The 18,991-nt window shown below is 38.9% G+C and overlaps 1 protein-coding gene across 7 annotated transcripts in view; it reads left to right on the top strand.

The window, feature by feature from the left end:
* The window catches only part of LOC114459136 (E3 ubiquitin-protein ligase TRIM39-like), a 476,570-nt gene extending 457,955 nt beyond the window's left edge, over positions 1–18,615 (top strand). The window contains exons 1-3 of one of the 7 annotated variants that reach the window (XM_028441489.1): positions 12,853–13,015; positions 15,489–15,620; positions 16,903–18,615. In XM_028441489.1, the coding sequence (XP_028297290.1) occupies positions 15,600–15,620; positions 16,903–18,504 (1,623 nt within the window). In that variant the 5' untranslated portion in view covers positions 12,853–13,015; positions 15,489–15,599 and the 3' untranslated portion in view covers positions 18,505–18,615. Of the gene's footprint in view, positions 1–12,852; positions 13,016–13,434; positions 14,815–14,933; positions 15,237–15,488; positions 15,621–16,902 lie in introns of those variants that run through there. The other 6 variants (XM_028441492.1, XM_028441490.1, XM_028441491.1 and 3 more) reach the window with 6 other exon arrangements.
* Positions 18,616–18,991: the final 376 nt, after the last annotated feature.

Genomic DNA, 18,991 nt, shown 5'->3' with positions numbered 1-18,991 from the left:
CAGAGAGAGAGAAAGGAAAAAGAGAGAGAGAGAGCCACACCCACGAGAGACACGCACACACTCAAACGAGAGAGAGGTGGCGCCCCTCACTGGCCAGTTTAGTGCACTACACACTTGTGACACAACATTGTGATTTCTCACTTCTCCCCTGGCTACAGAATAGTGCCATTACACACGGACACTATTTTTATTTTTATTTTAAATTTTATTTTGATTTCATGTTTGATGGGTTCACTCTAAAATGAATATGAGCAACACACACACAGATGAATACAGTATTTCATTTTATTTTATTTTAATATTACTGTTACCATCATTATCATTTTTTTTTATTATTTAATTGTCAGTTTCTGTTGGCTTTGTGGTTGCCCCCTGAAGAAACGACATCTTCAATGAAAGAATGAAATCACCTTCAACTCTTACGCTAATGAAATGTCAACATCATTCAAAGGACCAAGCATCAGAAGGAAAAGGACAATCAAAGGTCGGTGACCTTTCAGGACTCAAGGACTCAACTCCCATTCAGCAAAGCAATGCTGAAATAACTCGCTCAGTCCCAAGTCAACTCTTCATCGTCTATGAATGGGCCGCATGCTGGGATTAACACATCCTGCCCCATCATCAAAGACTGAGAACCTGTGGGCGTCGGAGTGATTCGACACTCCCCCACCAATGAGTTGCGAGTTAAACGCCACGACTACTGCCTGAACGATGGGCAGCAACTGCAGACTGGTCACACGTCTGATGGAATATCTTCACCAAAAAAGACACTGTTTCAAAAGCCACAAGGATACCAAGCCACAAGAAGTCCACAACAGCCTTTGGTGGTAGTGCTAAATCGCTTTAGCCTTGAACTTTGGCATGGAGGGGGACAACTAGCAAAGAGCCAACAAGCTTCTCCTTCGCACAATACTAACCCCTCTATCTTCTGACTGTGCACTAGATTATTTTGTTTTCATTTATTCTCTCACACGCAGACAGACCAGACATACAGTCACACACCCACATTCATAACTATGAGAAACACAGGACCACCAGAACTTCACACAGAACCCTTCTGTTTGCCACATGAGATCAAGTGTGCCCATCATTTATCTTTGCTTTTATTCATTATGTTGCTCATTTATTTACACTGCTGTTGCCTTTATGAGAAAAGAACAAACAAAAGGGAAGTGTTACTGATAAGGTTGTTTTTGTTTGCTTTTCTTTCATTTTATTTTCTTGCTGAGGGGAGGCCCCCCACAATGCAAGATATAGTTACATCCGCTGAAGAAAGAGCCCTCTGTTGCCTCAGCTTTTGGAGCTGAAGTTTTAATTTTTATTGGCCATGATTTTTTTGAGCTCACACGTTTTTCTCCTTTGTTATTTCTGAACGATTCTTCTTTTTCTCTTTTGTTTTTACTCAATTTCAGGAAAATTGAGACAGAGATTGAGGACTGCAGCCTCAACCAAGTTTACATTTTGACATTTTTTGACCGATACCCTCGTAAACAATCTGTACCTTACCCTTTTTGAAGCTGCTTGCGACAGACAGCCTAGTTCAACATTCATTGTTTTCATTTTGCGCGCCTCCCCCTTACCGCGTCGGACTGTCTGGCCGGCCCAAAGCCACTCGACAGCATGGGGGGGTACCAAATTTTTCCTGAGAAAAAATGTCCCATTAGTTGCTATGAGTACATAGGCAATTACTTTTCAAACAAGAAGTCCTGGTTTAATGTGCAGAAAAAGGATACACCTTGCTAGGGAAAGCACTCTTCGGGGGATAGTGGTCCACCTGATTTGATACATGCTTGGTAACCGAATACCGTTCTGAACAAATTTCTACGTTCCCTTAGAGTGAGGGTTATTAGAGGTTGCGTGCTCCGTTCAATCTTAGAGGTGCCCAATAAAGTCCTGACAGTTGAGTTTCCCCCAGGTTTGGTACCGGGGTTGAGTTTGTTTCCCTCAGGTTGCAGACCGAGGTTGAGTTATTCCCAAGCTCTTATTTTTCAAGAGTGTAGGTTGAGTTTCCTGCCGATTCAGAGGTTTTTTCTTAGACTTCTGGAGTTTATGGTGGTTGAGTTATTCCCAAACTCTTATTCTTCAAGAGTGGAGGTTGAGTTTCCTGCTGATTCAGAGATTCTTTTTTACATTTCTGGAGATGGACAGCGGTTGAGTTTCCCCCGCGGACCGGGGTTGAGTTTGGTTATTGTGCACGAGCGTGCGATTTCTGCCTGATCAGCAGCTAGTAGACTGTCAGTACTGCAAGGGACAATACTCTAAGTGTAGACTCCGCCAAGGCGGAAGTAAAAAGGAGCGTACCTCTTAGTAATCAGACGATACCAGTAAAAAGCAATTAATTAACACTAAAAGGTTGCCAAGCATGGGGGGGCAATAAGAGCTCATTGACCCCGAGAGACGAGGTGGACTGGCTATCGCCATTGGTGGGTTAGATGAGACCTATATTCTACTTAGACACTATGCAGCGAAACCTTGTGAATGCATGGACGTGAAAATTGAGGCATGAACGTGTGCGGTGCATGAATGACTGAATGATGACACGTTACGTATGCCTGAGAGAACCGCGTTGTGAGTGCGAATGTGCCGTGGACGTGTCATTGAGTGATTGACCGAAGAATGGCTGTTTGACTACACATGTTCCTCTGTTTCACCTTCTTTTCCTCCTGGGTTTTGATGCACTAGATCTTCTCCCTGTTTTTGCCAATTATGTAGTGGAGTGTTCAGAAAACACTACTGCTTGTTAAAAGAACTATGGTTTTAGGCCTTGGGCCTTCTAAAAAGTTTACCAGGTTTTAAAGGTTTTTTCTGGGTGTTTAAAAACACCAAACGACGTTTTTATATATGATACCACTTTCAGTGGATTGACTGGCTTTGACCTTGACTGACCTAACTGTTCATGTTCAGTGTCCATGTTTTTTGTTGTTATATGTGTATACTCATTGTGGTGTGCACTTGTCTACGTCTTCGTCTTAGTTGTTGTTATTATGTAGCTTTTTCCAAAATACAGGTCGCTGTAAGGAGATGAATCAGATCCAACTAAAGAAAAGAGATATTTTAAATTATTCATTTAAGTCTTAATGTTTCCTCTCTTTCTGTTTCTGAGTGTTTCCTAACAGACAAAGCCACCGCCTTCTCGACTCCGATCCTACCTCTTCGCCGCCATGCCTGGTCACTGCTCTTATGATGAAGGATGAGAATTAAAGGGAAGTATTGTCCATAACTGTAACTGGGAAGCAAAGGGGAAATAGATTGAAATAGACACGTGACAATATGACATATTGTGGATGTTCTAACATAATATCTATTCCAGAGACTACAGAGACTTCCAATCCAACTGCAAAAGTGGGGACAGATCTTCAAATTTCCAAAGGGAGCGTACAGTTGACCCTGGCTTTGACCTTTTAAGGCTGAGGAGGAGGAGGTTGAGGAGGTTGGAGGGCACAAAGGCAGGCGGACACAAGAGAGAAGAAAACGGAGACACATCCAAAATGATCAGATAAGTGATTTTCCAATGATATTTATCATATGGTTTTAAGAATCGAAATGTATTCTTATGTAAAAAAGGGAAGGGAGCGGGCCAACGTCCCTCTGATTTTTGATTTATATTTTATCATAGGAAAATATACCTCAAACCCTCGAACTATTTTCTTCTTGCTCCACCAGCACTTAGCGTGCAAGAGCATAAAACACCTTCACTGGGTTTAGACACTTTTAACACTAGCATGCCCAAGGTTTTCTTACTCCTGTTGCCCTGCCCAGAGGCCGCCAAATGACACTCATTTGCAACTCAGTGGGCCACCTCTCTTATGTAAATAAAGCCTTTCGATCGGAATGTGCAGCTAGGCAGTGACAAACTTTGGGGGTTGGTGTAAATGATGGCCAGTGTTGAGAAACCAGTTTCTCCCAGGTAGATGTTTGTTAATCCAAATAACATTATATGGAATTATTGGATAAGAATGGCCAAATTAATATGAGCCATGTGTGTTGTGATCAATTAATAAACCACAATAAATAAAATTAGAAAAAGAAAAACAGTATTAACAGTATTCACTATTTACCTTTATTGTTTTTGAAAAGTGCTTATAAATCAAATGTATTGTTGCTATTTATGGTAAAGCGAGATTTCCGAGTGTGAAAAGGACTGTTTGAGTTCTCACTTTAAAAAAGGTAAATTCACGAGGTCCACCATTCACTAACCAGGTCCATGATTATTTTATTAAGCTATTATTTTACAAATTTGAAGAAAGTGCACAAGATGCACAAAGAATCAATGCTTCAACAGGGAAAAACAATCTAAATCTCTGTTTACACCATCAGTTATGCTGACATTATCCCTCTTAACCTTTGACCCAATGCGGAAGTACGAAGCCGGACAAGTTTGGTATCAAGTTCTGGGTGGCATGTGACCTTAAATCCAAGTATGTGTGCAAAATCATCCCATATCTTGGCAAAGACCCCAGTCGTCCACCTGGGGAGAGATTGTCTGAAAATGTGGTGATGAAGCTTATGGAACCGTTTATGGACAAAGGAAGAACTGTTACAACCGACAATTTTTTTCACTTCATTGTCACTAGCACGTCGACTGCACAGCCGGAAGAGCACCCTCCTTGGCACAGTCAATAAGATTCGCCGGGAGCTTCCAGATTCAGCTAAAAAGAATTTGGCCCGTGAGGAATTCAGCACAGAAGTGTTTTCAACCTCTGGTGCCACACTGACTGTTTATGTGCCCAAACGAAAGAAGACTGTCTGCCTCCTCAGTAGCGTGCACAGCGTGGTGGAGACTGAGGCTACTCGGAAAAAAAAAGCCGAACACAGTCACCGACTACAACAGCATGAAATGCGGTGTGGATGTCATGGACCAGATGGTTCGAAAGTACACTGTGCGTTCAGGAACACGGCGTTGGCCAGTCGCTGTGTTTTACAACATGATTGACATTGCAGCGCTGAACGCACATGTGCTTTATCAGACATGCACTGGGGTCAAGGAGAGGAGGGTGGACTTCTTGCTGGAGCTTGCAAATGAGCTTGCCCAGTCTCATATGGCAGCCAAGGAGGTGAATGAGCAAAACCTTCAGCAACAACCACCCACACCTGATGTGGGGAAAAGGGCATTGTGCCAGGTGAAGTGTTGCTGCAGGAAAAACCGTGCCACCAAGCGTTGTATGTATTGTGACAAGTTTGCATGTGGCAAATGCATAAAGGAGGTGTGGCAGTGCCAGAAATGTTCACAAAATCTCTAATAAATAAATTTCACCAAGAATGCAAACAAACTGTGTTGACGTCTCACGATTACTACTTACTACTTTCTGTCGCAAAAGTTGAAATATAAGTTGCAACCTCTATGTAGCTGCTGTATGGGAAACACAAAGGAGATTACAAAAGGTCTTTGTGTCCTGGAACCTACCTAGCCACCCCCCCCACCCTAGCTGAGGGGGCCTCAGTAACATAACAATGGTCACAAGCTGAGTTGTTCACACCCGCCATCTGACACCAGCTTGGACTTTATAGGTATAGGTGTCAAATGACACCACTCTGGTCATGCTAGTGTTAAGGGAAAAATTAAGTGTTCTCAACATAGGGGTTGGTGGCCCAATCTGGGTCGCCTGAGATTTAAAAAAAGGGTCCTCCTGAAATTCTTGATAATTGATTGAAATAAGAGATAGTTTAAAGTTAAGTAACTTCCAAGCATTTAAGGAAGCTCTCCAAACCATGCTGGGGCTCGTCACCCCTACGAATGGGATAAATACAGAGAGCAAAAGACAATATGATTGTTTGACTCAACTTAACTTTAATTCTGTCTAACCTTAAAGGGCCAATAATCTTGCTAAACTCTGGTTCAGACACAGAATAGGAGACACTTTTGCCACCAATTGACCTTCAAAATTAAGTAAATTACATCTCAAATAATAATTATGAGGGAAAATAATGAAATAAATGAACTGACAAATTCAGCTCTATAAAATAATTAGGCTATGTAATTAGGTGTGGAGTGTTAACATTATTCAGAATAAATAAAGGATAGAATAAGATTTCTCCTTCACAAATAAGAGATAGCAAAGAAAATAAATAAACAATTTAAATAAATAAATAACATTATTTATTTATTTGGTTAAACTCAGTTAGCTTTCTCACATCTCCATGTCTCCCAATTGTATGTATTCATCTTGAGAAGACATGTAATCACACTCCACACTTCTCCGTCTGACTTGCATGTCCTTCTCCGTCTGACTTGCATGTCCTTGTAAACAGTGGTTCTCAAATTGTTGCTTCTCACCAGGTAAGTAGATGTACCACAGATAATCACTGCAACTCCAGCTATGCTTCTTCTTACTCCAGGAAAAGAGAATTGAATTAATACTTCCTGCTTTTCTTTCAGCCTCATATTTTCCCACTCGCGTGCGAATGGGCTACAGAGCTAGCATGGCTAAAAGCTCACTAACCCACACCTAACCATTGTGTGATTGTGCAGCACCTTTTAGGATCTGAAAAGCTCTTAGATCCTGACCTCTGACCTGTCTCTGCCTTCCTGGCCATACTAACTATTCATTTAGTTAATTAACTAAACTTAACACCCCTAAAACTTTTATTCTATTCTATTCTATTCTACTCTATTCTATTCTGTTCTGTTCTATTCTATTCTATTCTGTTCTGTTTTGTTTTGGGTGAGTTTTGTTTTGGTGTTTCCCCCCCCCCCCCCCTTTTTTTTTCTGTCCAGGTACCAGCTAAAGCCTCAGTAGTGGGATCGCACCTGTGTTCAGGTACCAGCCGATCCCAAGAGAGGTTGCCAGGTGTGTGGAGACTACCCTTCCTCAGACAACAACCAATCATCTACAACGCCGACCGAAATGAACGACCCACACGGCAGTGAAGGTCGCAGAGCGGGCGACATGGATCCAAGATGATTGCCGAGACCAGCTGATGCTGAGACGGAGGCTGACCGAACAATGAAGGGGGAACCGACAAGGCCACTGAGACACACACACAAGAAAACGCTCTAGAACAAGGGCCTAGCTTTGTTTATAAGCCACACCAAATGCTCATAGCTAGGTTGAGGGTGGACAACCTCACACCTAGCTGCAGGAATACAGTCATAAACCCTTCTGCTACGATTGAGGAAAATACTCAAGGTTCTTCACTCATGATGCCGCCAATCAAGTGCGGTGATTCTAACCATGGCTATTGGTGACCCCAGTTACCACTGAACTCAGCCGATGAAGACGAGTGATGTCCTTGATGCAAATGATGATTTTTGCTTATCTAGATGTAATAAAGGATGATTTTTGATGATTCATGCCATTGATAATAATGATGAAGAAGTTTATTTCCACATTTTTCTTGATATATCTGTGCCTCACAAAAGAAGAATATATCCAATGTATGACAATAACGATGCTAATGGTTAACCCTGACAGACAGCAAAGGTGGAATATAATAATTTTGTTTCTTGATCTGGTCGTTGATGCGACCAAAAGTGGGGAATGTTATGGTCAATTATTATATTCATCATCATATTGTCAAATGTATGTTCATGTGTACAATTTGTCATGTTTTAATACATGACGACTCCATTACTCTTTACACTTTTGAACAGCTGAATCATGATTAAACAGTACAGATCGTATTATTCTCAGTGCAGCACAGTCTCTGCCAAGGCCAGAATCTCTGCTCGCATGCAGCACACACTATCATGGAGATAAGGGTGGCGCCACATCTTCCTCATAACATATACATCTTCATCATCCTCAAATCTTTCCACTATTGGGCATCTGACTCTCCCCTCCTCCTTACCCCAGAGTGGATCTTTGCTCTTATCTGTATAAAAAGCTTAAGCTTTGAAACTGTTGGGAGGGGCGCGGCACTTCCTTCGGACGTCCGCCTGGACGGACGCTAATTTTGTTTCACTTTGTTCCATTTTGTACCTTTTTTCTTAGTTTAGAATAAACATTTTTTTATATAAAATCATCAATGCTTCTCCTGGACTCCATCATTCAACCAGAGCAATAAATCAAATCTCCAAATGAGGTCAACCGTAAATTCAGCCGTAACACCAGACAACAACAAATGCATCACATCATAGCCCACCAATCAGATTAAATGCAATGCATTAGATCATAGCCCACCAATCAGATTAAACGTAATGCATTAGATCATAGCCCACTAATCAGATTAAATGTAATGCATTAGATCATAGCCCACCAATCAGATTAAATGCAATGCATTAGATCATAGCCCACCAATCAGATTAAATGTAATGCATCACATCATAGCCCACCAATCAGATTAAATGTAATGCATTAGATCATAGCCCACCAATCAGATTAAATGTAATGCATTAGATCATAGCCCACCAATCAGATTAAATGTAATGCATGAGATCATAGCCCGCCAATCAGATTAAATGTAATGCATTAGATCATAGCCCACCAATCAGATTAAATGTAATGCATCAGATCATAGCCCACCAATCAGATTAAATGTAATGCATCAGATCATAGCCCACCAATCAGATTAAATGTAATGCATCACATCATATTGCATGTACACAAATGGATTAAAACCTCTCATAACGCAACCAACCAGAATTAATAAACACAGCTCAACACTGATAGATAACATCTTCACAAACATACAAAACACAGATGTAAAGAGTGGTATATTAATAAATGACATTTCAGATCATTTACCAATATTTATGATACTAAACACAAAAGACAAGAAGAACCGTGAAAATCATAACACACAGACATACAGGAGACTGGAAGGAGAAAAACAACTAGAAAACTTTAAACAACAGATAAAAAGAGAGACGTGGGAGAGTGTCTTCAAGGAAGAAGACGTGAACGTAGCATATGACACATTTACAGACACAATAACGACAATATACGATAAATGCTGCCCTTTGAAACACATAACAACCAAAAGTAAAATAAACAATGTACCATGGATTAATAAAAAAATAGCCAACGTATGCAAAAAGAAAAAACATATTATATAAAAAATATATAACAGAAAAAACATTAAAAGCAGAACTACGTTACAAAAAATACAGAAACAAAGTTAATAATTTACGAAGAGAAAAAAAAAGAGAATATTATGAAAAACAATTAAAAGAGAATAAAAACAAAAACAAAAAGTTGTGGGAAATAATAAACAATATAACCATGCGCAAATACAAAGAAAAAAATGCAGACCATTTTATAATAAACAATGTAAAAGAATACAATAAAAACATAATAGCACAAGAACTCAACAGTTTTTTCATAAATACTGGAAAAAACACAGAGAAAGGAATAAATAAACACCCAACACTTAAATGGAACCATTATGACAATGAGAAGAAAGACATTGATAAGTACCTTGTACTTGAAGAAGTAACAGAAGCAGAGGTGGAGTGAATAATCACTACCTGTACCTCAAAAAAATCCAGAGACGTTAATAATCTAACTATGAGTCTAATAAAAACCATAACAGCTGAAATAACCCCGCCATTAACACATATAAGTAATCTCTCATTCAAGAATGGTGTTTTCCCAGAAAAGATGAAAATTGCAAAAATCAAACCGATTTACAAGGGTGGAGAAAAATGGAATTTTACTAATTATCGACCTATATCAATATTACCACAATTATTAAAAATTCTGGAAAAACTGTTCATGAACAGACTCGACAAATTTATAGAAGACAATAATATACTACATGAAGGACAATATGGATTTAGAAAAGGACGTTCAACAGCAATGGCTATAATTGACATCACGGAGAATATAAGAGAAGCATTAGAAAAAAAACTATTTGTATTCGGAATTTTTCTGGACCTAAAAAAAGCCTTTGACACAATTAATCACGATATTCTTGAACAAAAACTTCAAAATTACGGAATAAAGTACAACGCCTTAAAATTGATTAAAGGCTATATGACAAATAGGAAACAATATGTTGACTTTGAAGAACACATATCAAAATGCCAAACTATACAATGTGGTGTTCCACAGGGTTCAATTTTAGGGCCAAAACTGTTCATTCTATACATAAACGACATTTTCAAAGTCTCAAATTGCCTCAAACTAACGTTGTTTGCAGATGACACAACCATTCTATGCACAGGCAAAGACATTAAAACTCTAATAGAGTCAACAAATGAAGAACTATTAAAAATTCAAACATGGTTAGATGTAAATAAACTAGCCCTAAACGTCAGTAAAACAAAATTCATTAACTTTGGAAAGAGAAAAAAAACAGGAGATATAAGACTGAAACTAAACATGGAAATAATAGAAGAAGTAAAAGAATATAGGGTACTAGGAGTGTGGATGGATGACAAGCTGACCTGGAAAAAACATATACAAATAGTTAAAAACAAAGTTGCCAAAAGCAGTTACATCCTATGGAAGCTTCAACAAATCCTACATACCAAATCACTTAAAACAATCTATTCTTCACTCATAGCATCGCACTTAAACTACTGCTCCGAAATATGGGGTAATAACTACAAAACGTATCTTGAACCACTGTTTAAACAACAAAAAAAAGCTATAAGAATTTTACATAAAGTACCACACAACACACACACAAACGATTTATTTGAGAAGTCAAAATACCTAAAACTGCAAGAAATAATACACTACAACACACAAATACACGCATTTAGGGCTGCATCAAAAAAACTACCACATCGAATACAAAAACGTTTCACATACAATCAAAATCCCTATGAATTCAGACATAATAATGTGTTTAGACCAAATAGGGTCATATCAAACGTTGGCAAACATAGTACTGTGCATAGAGCCATGAACTTCTGGAACAGCCTTGACGAAGAGACACAACAGTCCGATAATCTGAAACAATTTAAGGAGAAAACGAGGAGGACATTTCTACATGCAGATCTCAAGTCAACTCTTCATTGAACGCTACAGTTTGGAGAGTTGGAGGAACGTAAACAACGACTGGAAAAGAAAGCCCGAGGAAATACGGAAGAAAAAGACTGTGAGGAGGAGTAACAACAGGAACAATGACTGCAGACGAGAACACGTCACAAAAAAAAAAAAAAAAAAGGACAAAAAAAAAAAAAAAAGGGAAGAAACGAGGTTGGATGTAAAATTATCTGTGTTCAAATTAGGGGACGGATCTGGATAAGCATAATGCTTTTTTCCGTCGCCCTTTCCGGCATGAAAAAGGACAAAAAAAGGAAAAAAAAAAAAAAAAACAAAAAAACAATGATGTGATTTTGCTCTGAATGTCAAATGAATTTCTGTGAATGCGACCATGTCGGAAATGAACTGAATAAATAAATAAATAAATAAATAAATAGCCGACCAATCAGATTAAACGTAATGCATTAGATCATAGTCCACCAATCAGATTAAACGTAATGCATTAGATCATAGCCCACCAATCAGATTAAACGTAATGCATTAGATCATAGCCCACCAATCAGATTAAACGTAATGCATCACATCATAGCCGACCAATCAGATTAAATGTAATGCATTAGATCATAGCCCACTAATCAGATTAAACGTAATGCATCACATCATAGCCGACCAATCAGATTAAACGTAATGCATTAGATCATAGCCCACCAATCAGATTAAATGTAATGCATTAGATCATAGCCCACTAATCAGATTAAACGTAATGCATTAGATCATAGCCCACCAATCAGATTAAATGTAATGCACTAGATCATAGCCCACCAATCAGATTAAACGTAATTCATCACATCATAGCCGACCAATCAGATTAAACGTAATGCATCACATCATAGCTGACCAATCAGATTAAACGTAATGCATTAGATCATAGCCCACCAATCAGATTAAATGTAATGCATTAGATCATAGCCCACCAATCAGATTAAACGTAATGTATCACATCATAGCCGACCAATCAGATTAAACGTAATGCATTAGATCATAGCCCACCAATCAGATTAAATGTAATGCATTAGATCATAGCCCACCAATCAGATTAAACGTAATGCATTAGATCATAGCCCACCAATCAGATTAAACGTAATGCATTAGATCATAGCCAACTAATCAGATTAAACGTAATGCATTAGATCATAGCCAACTAATCAGATTAAACGTAATGTATTAGATCATAGCCAACTAATCAGATTAGCGCCAAAACAGCATTGAATGCCAGTTATTTTCTCAGTTTTAGAGTTCATAAATGTATCTATACTTGGAGCCTGATACATTTTTTTTTATTTTTTTTATTGTGAATTGAATTAATTTGTTGTTATTTTTTTTTTTTTTTAAATTTACATTTTGACAAACCTTTTATTTAATACAGATGCCTTTGTGGAAAATAATTTAGATTCCAATTGTGAAAGACATAATTTTTTCCTTTTTATGGTTTCTAAATGATATGTTTACTGTATGTAAGAGAACCAACAATAACTGTGGGGGTGAAAGTAACTAGTAACTTTAACTTTGAATACTATTTAATTGAGCTACTTTTTACTTGTACTTGAGTATTTTATGTATGATTTACTTGTACCTGTACTTGAGGATATATCAGTACTTTTTACACCTCTGTGACTTATACAATGAAGCGACTTATATGTAAGTTTTTGGCCAACAGCGCCCCCTGGTGAGTAAAATGTTCATTAGTTTTCTATTGTTGTATAAGACGCTCTCTCATTGGTAGTAATTATGCCTGATGTAACAGTCTATACATACAGTATATCCACTATGAGGAGTAAAATGTGTGTTTGCATTATTTAATTTAATATATTTGATCTTCCTATGATAATATGACACACATTTAATCACACAAGGCAACTTCGATCAGATCAATGTTGACAGGTTGTCATGGCAACTCAGGCTAAAATGGAAGCTCAATGTTGACAGGTTGTCATGGCAACTCAGGCTAGGATAAAAGCTGCAGAATCTACATCATTCAACAGAATCTCCTCCTGCACCGTCAGAAACGACTAAAGTAGCTTTAAATATATCGATTAACGTTGACCAACGATTGTCATCAGTGAGCAACGTTTGAGACCAAGGTGAGTTTCTAATAATAATGTCAACTTTAATGACTAATTTAGTGATTTCCCACAATCCAGTGAGTAAATACTGCTTGTTTTAATCTAAATGTGTTTACATATTAAGTCATAATATTGTGTAAATGAGCTGATATTGTAAAGATCTTTGGAACGACTCAAGCTCCTCCCACTGCTGGTGCAAACTCCATTATTGGTTATAAGATCTTCTTCGTTCTAAGCATTTGGCTGATTAGGGGCTAGATTTCCAGTGCATTATATCAATTCTGGACTGGTGTGGGACAACATATATGTTTGGGACGATGCATCAATACAAAACATTTACGTCGACATATTTTTTGTGTCAAATGGGCGGGGCGATATGGCCTTTTTTAAATGTCTGAATATTTTCAAGCTATATGATGATATACGATATACATCTCAATATTTTGCCCTTGCCTTGAGATGATGCTTTGATGTATAAAACCAGAATGACAATATTCAATATATATTGTTGTTTTCTCTGTGATGTAATTGGGGTTTCCCCTATTATAGCATAGTGCACCCTCGGATCTGGGTTGGTTGCGTTTGAATATGCGATCGGAGTATCAAATGATTTGGTCTTGTACTTTCCTGGTGTGCCTAAGGCATAAAGCGGCGGTGCAGAAGGTAGATATATGTGACAGAGAATAATTACAATGACTAGGGCCATGTCTGGTGTAAACCACATGTACATTAGAGGTTGGATAGGGCTTTTGTAGTGGATTCCAGTCCTAGTTTCTAGTTTACGATGTCCTTGAGGTGGTAGATGTTATTGAATGCGACGACTGGTTGGCAAATTAGGAATACCATATCTCGGCTTGTAGGGTTTATTCAGCTTGCAGTTGACGGCTCGTCTGTTGGTTTTGTTGTTCTGTATAGCTTAATTTGGTCTCTGTGGACCCACTTGAGCTTTGTTTGGTCTTTGTGTTGGGAATCTTTATTTGGTACACCACTGAAGACAGTTTATCGGTGACGAGGTAGGGTCCGGTCGATTTGGGAAGAAATTTCTTATCTAGTTTGGTTGCATGATAAGCGTTTTTGCCGGCGGGCAGAGCAAAACTGTAATATTAGACTCTACCTCCCACCTGTAGTTCGTCATAGGCATGTGCCAGTATCACCCCCCTTTGGTTTTGCGGGACGATAAATGCATGCATTTGTGAGTCAGCAGAAACATGGACCAAGATGCCATTGACTATCCGTAACAAGTGACGGACAGCAAACAGATGGTCGAGGTTAAGTGTGGAGGCAAAGTCAGAGGAGGAGGGATTGTCTATTGTATTGTCCCCCATGAGGCGAATCATCAAGGAGATCACGGGGTCTTGGCCTTGTAACATCATCAGGTCTGGTTTTGCATGCGTAAGCAACCACTGGTCTGTTCGTGTATCTGGTACAGACCGGCACTGAGGCAGTGTGCTGAAAAGCCCAGATGGAATTCCTTGTTGTGGTCAGGATAGGCGAGGCACGGAGCCTTCGTTAGCATATCGATTAAAGTCTGCATAGCGTGTTGTTGGGGCTCACCCCAAGTGAAAGGGACATCCTTCTTTAGGAATGTGTAAAGAGGTTTTGCTAAATTGGCGTAATTGTCAATGAATTGCCTGGAGTAGCTACAGATACCAAGGAAGTTTCTTAAACCTGAGACATGCTGGGGAACCTTGAAGTTCTGAAGACCCTGAATGTGTTGTGCCTGTGGTTCCACACCCTTACCGACTAGGAGACCGACATAGTTCACTGTTGTGCGGGAACATTGACACTTGGACAGTGAGATTTTGGCACTGGCGCAGGTCAGTACATGATCAATTTCACTCCTGTGGTTTGCAAATGTTGTGTTTTTCATTAATATGTCATCAACAAATATATGAGGGTGCCATGAGACTTTCAACATGGCTGCTGCTTGGTTCAAAGTTGTGCGACATCGGATTTGTCTCGACTACAATGATACCGTTCCTAAATTATTTCATAAAATGGTCCTGAGAGCAGAGCCAGCGGAGTCACGTGCGCGCTAGAGCCAATCACTGGAGAGCTCATGACATCATCACTGTGGAGTTAGAACTGATGACATCATCACTGTGGATGAGCTTTTTCTGTTTTTGATCACCGTCTTGCATCCAACACTGCACTATGTAGAGCACTTAGAGGTTCGCTTCCGTTCTGTGCATCTTCTGTGCATCTAAACTGAACCAGACTGACTCTGTTCCGCCCATCTGTAAGTTACACTGTCTCAAAGTAACTTTTGTGTGTGTGTGTGTGTGTGTTAGCGGCATATAATATATACATCGGAAACTATAACAGAATGTCTCACTGCACGTAAAGCTACATATTATTATTTTTATTATTATTTTTTACGTATTATGACTGGCCCATATTTCACTGGCCTCAAATCAACAGGAACAAGTATTTATTAATTTTAATGTGACACATTTAACATGTGATGATCATTACTTTGTTTTATTCCAAGATATAAATTGTAAATTGAGGAAACATTGGAATTGAGCTGCTGAAAGGAAGTGACGGATTGCTGCTCTGCTGCTTTTTATGGGAACACCTTTAAACACTGAAGGGCTTAATTATGGGACATCTAACGTCAAAGGTAAGTTACAATTTCCTAACTGGTTTCTGCATTTAGCTCATTTTGTTAACATTTAAAACAGGGATTCACATCCAACAACATGTTATCTATAATTGTCTACAATATGTTTCAAGGCTGTAGCTATTGAATATTTTTGTAATCCAGTATTCTACTGAAAATTCCATAGATTAACATATTTTTTAGTTAAAGAGAAATTATATTTATACATGAGAAACTAACATATTTGATGTAGGAATGAATTAACCATTTGTTTCCTTTTTTAGATAATCAACACTTTTGCTTTTTAGCAAACGGCAATTGCATCTCAGGAAATGTGACGAGTTAATAAAAAAATGAATAGAACAAACAGAATAACATAACTTTCTACTTCTGCCAAGTCCAAACATCTTCTCAGATATCTACAACTACATAGATATCTTTATTTGAGGAACATTGAAGATAACTTGAACTAAAGTTTAAAATTGGTAACGTGACGTTTTCCATATCTTTAACTTTCATTCTACGGAGTCCAAATGAGGTTTGATATAAATGTAATGTTCATTTTGAAAAAAAAAAAAAACAGGATTGAAGTGCAAATATATCTAACCAGTTTCTAGGTTAGAGATTAAATGTGTAAACAGTTTGCCATTGGTTTCCATCATCTACCACCCACCACTAAAAGTCATGTGATGTGTGATATAATCTAAGAAAGGTCTCTACTGCTCATGGGGAACGTATTTTTTTTAATATAAATTAGCCGTGAATGGATTAAAAAATAACCAATCAATTGCAAATATGACTAAATAATCACGATTAATCACAATTTGTGAATTTCAGTCACAAGTTGCAAAGAAATTACGTGTATTTATAAGTTACAAGTAAAGTAATTTAATTTGTTCCCAAACAAAATCACTGTTAAATGTAGTGTGTGGTCCATGCAGACTTTAAAGGTTTGTGCTATGTTAAACTTCAGTCTGTTATTACACAATATATTGGTTATTTTAAAGAAAAAAGATTGTACATTAAAATAAAATGCGCAAAAAACCTAACCTATAATTTAGAAAAATTCCAGTGTTAATACGAGAGAACTTTAGAACTAATTTGAACCTTAAACATTCAAACTATTGCACTTTTACATTCAGCTGCTGAGGCACAGCCGACTGTCCACATTACTACAGGATGACTGAATCAATGCTAAATACTAGAGGTGATCTCAGTGAGATGGACTCAGAAACATTAGTAAAGGAACGTTCCACAACAATGAGAGTGTCCTGTTAATGTGCTGCTTGTCTCTGTCCCTCAGTTTGTGGACATGTCTCCTGCCTGCAGTGGGACGTCTGAACATCACTTCCTGTGCTCCATCTGTCTGGAGGTGCTCACTGATCCAGTCACCACACCATGTGGACACAACTTCTGCAAAACATGCATCAGCACACACTGGGACACCAGTACCACCAGCAGGTGTCCCGTGTGTAATCAGGTGTTCAGCACTAAACCTCAGCTGAAGGTCAATATTATGATGCGTGAGATGGTTTCTCAGTTCAGACGTGAATCTGAGAAGAAAGCAGCAGCACCAGCAGAAGTTCTCTGTGACGTCTGCACTGGAACCAAAGTAAAGGCCCTGAAGTCCTGCCTGGACTGTGTGATCTCCTACTGTGAGACTCACCTGAAGCCTCATCTGACAGCATCAGGCCTGAGAAGACATCAGCTGGTGGAGCCTGTGGAGAACCTGGAAACCAGGATGTGTCCAAAGCACAGCAAACCTCTGGAGCTGTTCTGTCAGAGCGATCAGACACGTGTCTGCTTGATGTGTTCTGTTTTGGAGCACAAGAGTCACCAGTTAGTCCCTCTGGGAGAAGATCTGTTTGAAGACAAGAAAGTTTATCTTCAGCAGATGATCCAAAAGAGACGAGAGAAGCTGGAGGTGATCAGAGAGTCAGTGAGATTCAGGAAGGAAGCAGCAGACAGAGGGAAAGCTGAAGGTGTGGAGATGTTCACTGCTCTGATGGAGCTTGTTGAGAGAGGCCTGAAGGAGCTGATGAAGACAATGGAGGAGCAACAGGAAGCAGAAGAGAGAGAGGCTGAAGGTTTGATCAAAGAGCTGGAGGAGGAAATCTTTGAGCTGATGAAGAGAAGCTCTGAGGTGGAGCAGCTCTCCCACTCTGAAGACCACCTCCTCCAACACTTCTGCTCCCTGAAAGCTCCTCCAGCCACCAAGGACTGGACAGAGGTCATGGTCCATCCATCATCATATGAAGGAACTGTGCTGAGAGCTGTGGCTCAGCTGGAGGACACACTCAGTGACAAGATGATGAAGATAAAGATGTTAGAGATGAAGAGGCTGCAGCAGTTTGCAGTAGATGTGACTCTTGATCCTCTTACAGCTCATCCTTACCTCGTCCTGTCTGATGATGGAAAACAAGTTTACTGCAGTGATGTGAAGAAGAAACTTCTACACAACAAAGAGAGATTTTCTCCTTGTGCCTGTGTTTTAGGGAAACAGAGTTTCAGTTCAGGTAGATTTTACTTTGAGGTTCAGGTTAAAGGAAAAACTGACTGGGATTTAGGAGTGGTTAAAGAATCCATCAACAGGAAGGGATATATTACTGTGACTCCTAAGAATGGTTACTGGACTGTGGCACTCAGAGATGGAAATGTGTATAAAGCATGTGAAGATCCTTCAGTCATTCTTCATCTGAAGCGTGTTCCTGAGAAGGTGGGTGTGTTTGTGGACTATGAGGAGGGTGTGGTCTCCTTTTATGATGTAGATGCTGCAGCTCTGATCTACTCCTTCACTCACTGCTGCTTCACTCATAAACTACACCCATACTTTAGTCCTGGTTTAAACTATGGTGGTAAAAACTCAGCACCTCTGATCATCTGTCCTGTCAATCAAAGTGAATGATCAGTGTCATGATGAAGTCTCACCAACAATAGATTCAATGGTTCTCTGCAACCATTCACTTCTCCAGGTTGGTTACGCACTCCATCCAACCTAACATGTATGTTTCTCAACAGTGGGAGGAAACATTTTATTAAAGAAGTTTCACATTTGGTGTTTGGATTGTGATGAAATAAAAGTGGATTTAAAAAATATTTTACAAAATGATTCATTGTACAAACGTGTTACATGTTTTATGATCAGTTAAAAGGTGTTAGTGGTTAGTAAAATAGGAACATGATGATTTTTTTCTATGAAATGTAATAAAAATAAGATGCTCAGGTTATCTAAGGAGTTTTTGTAAGTCCATCTAAGTTTAATTTGTAATTGTGTTGAGTATAACTGTGGTACATTTTATTTTTAAGTGTTGTATGTGGGTATAAATGTTGATATATAAAACTATGTACACTTTTCTTTTTCTTTTGTTTTTTGTCATATTACTTTTGAAACC

The sequence above is a fragment of the Gouania willdenowi genome, unplaced genomic scaffold (assembly GCF_900634775.1).
Source record: "Gouania willdenowi unplaced genomic scaffold, fGouWil2.1 scaffold_269_arrow_ctg1, whole genome shotgun sequence".
NCBI lineage: Eukaryota > Metazoa > Chordata > Actinopteri > Blenniiformes > Gobiesocidae > Gouania > Gouania willdenowi.
Note: the sequence above shows the minus strand (reverse complement) of the source record. Positions and strands in the feature narration are given on the sequence as shown.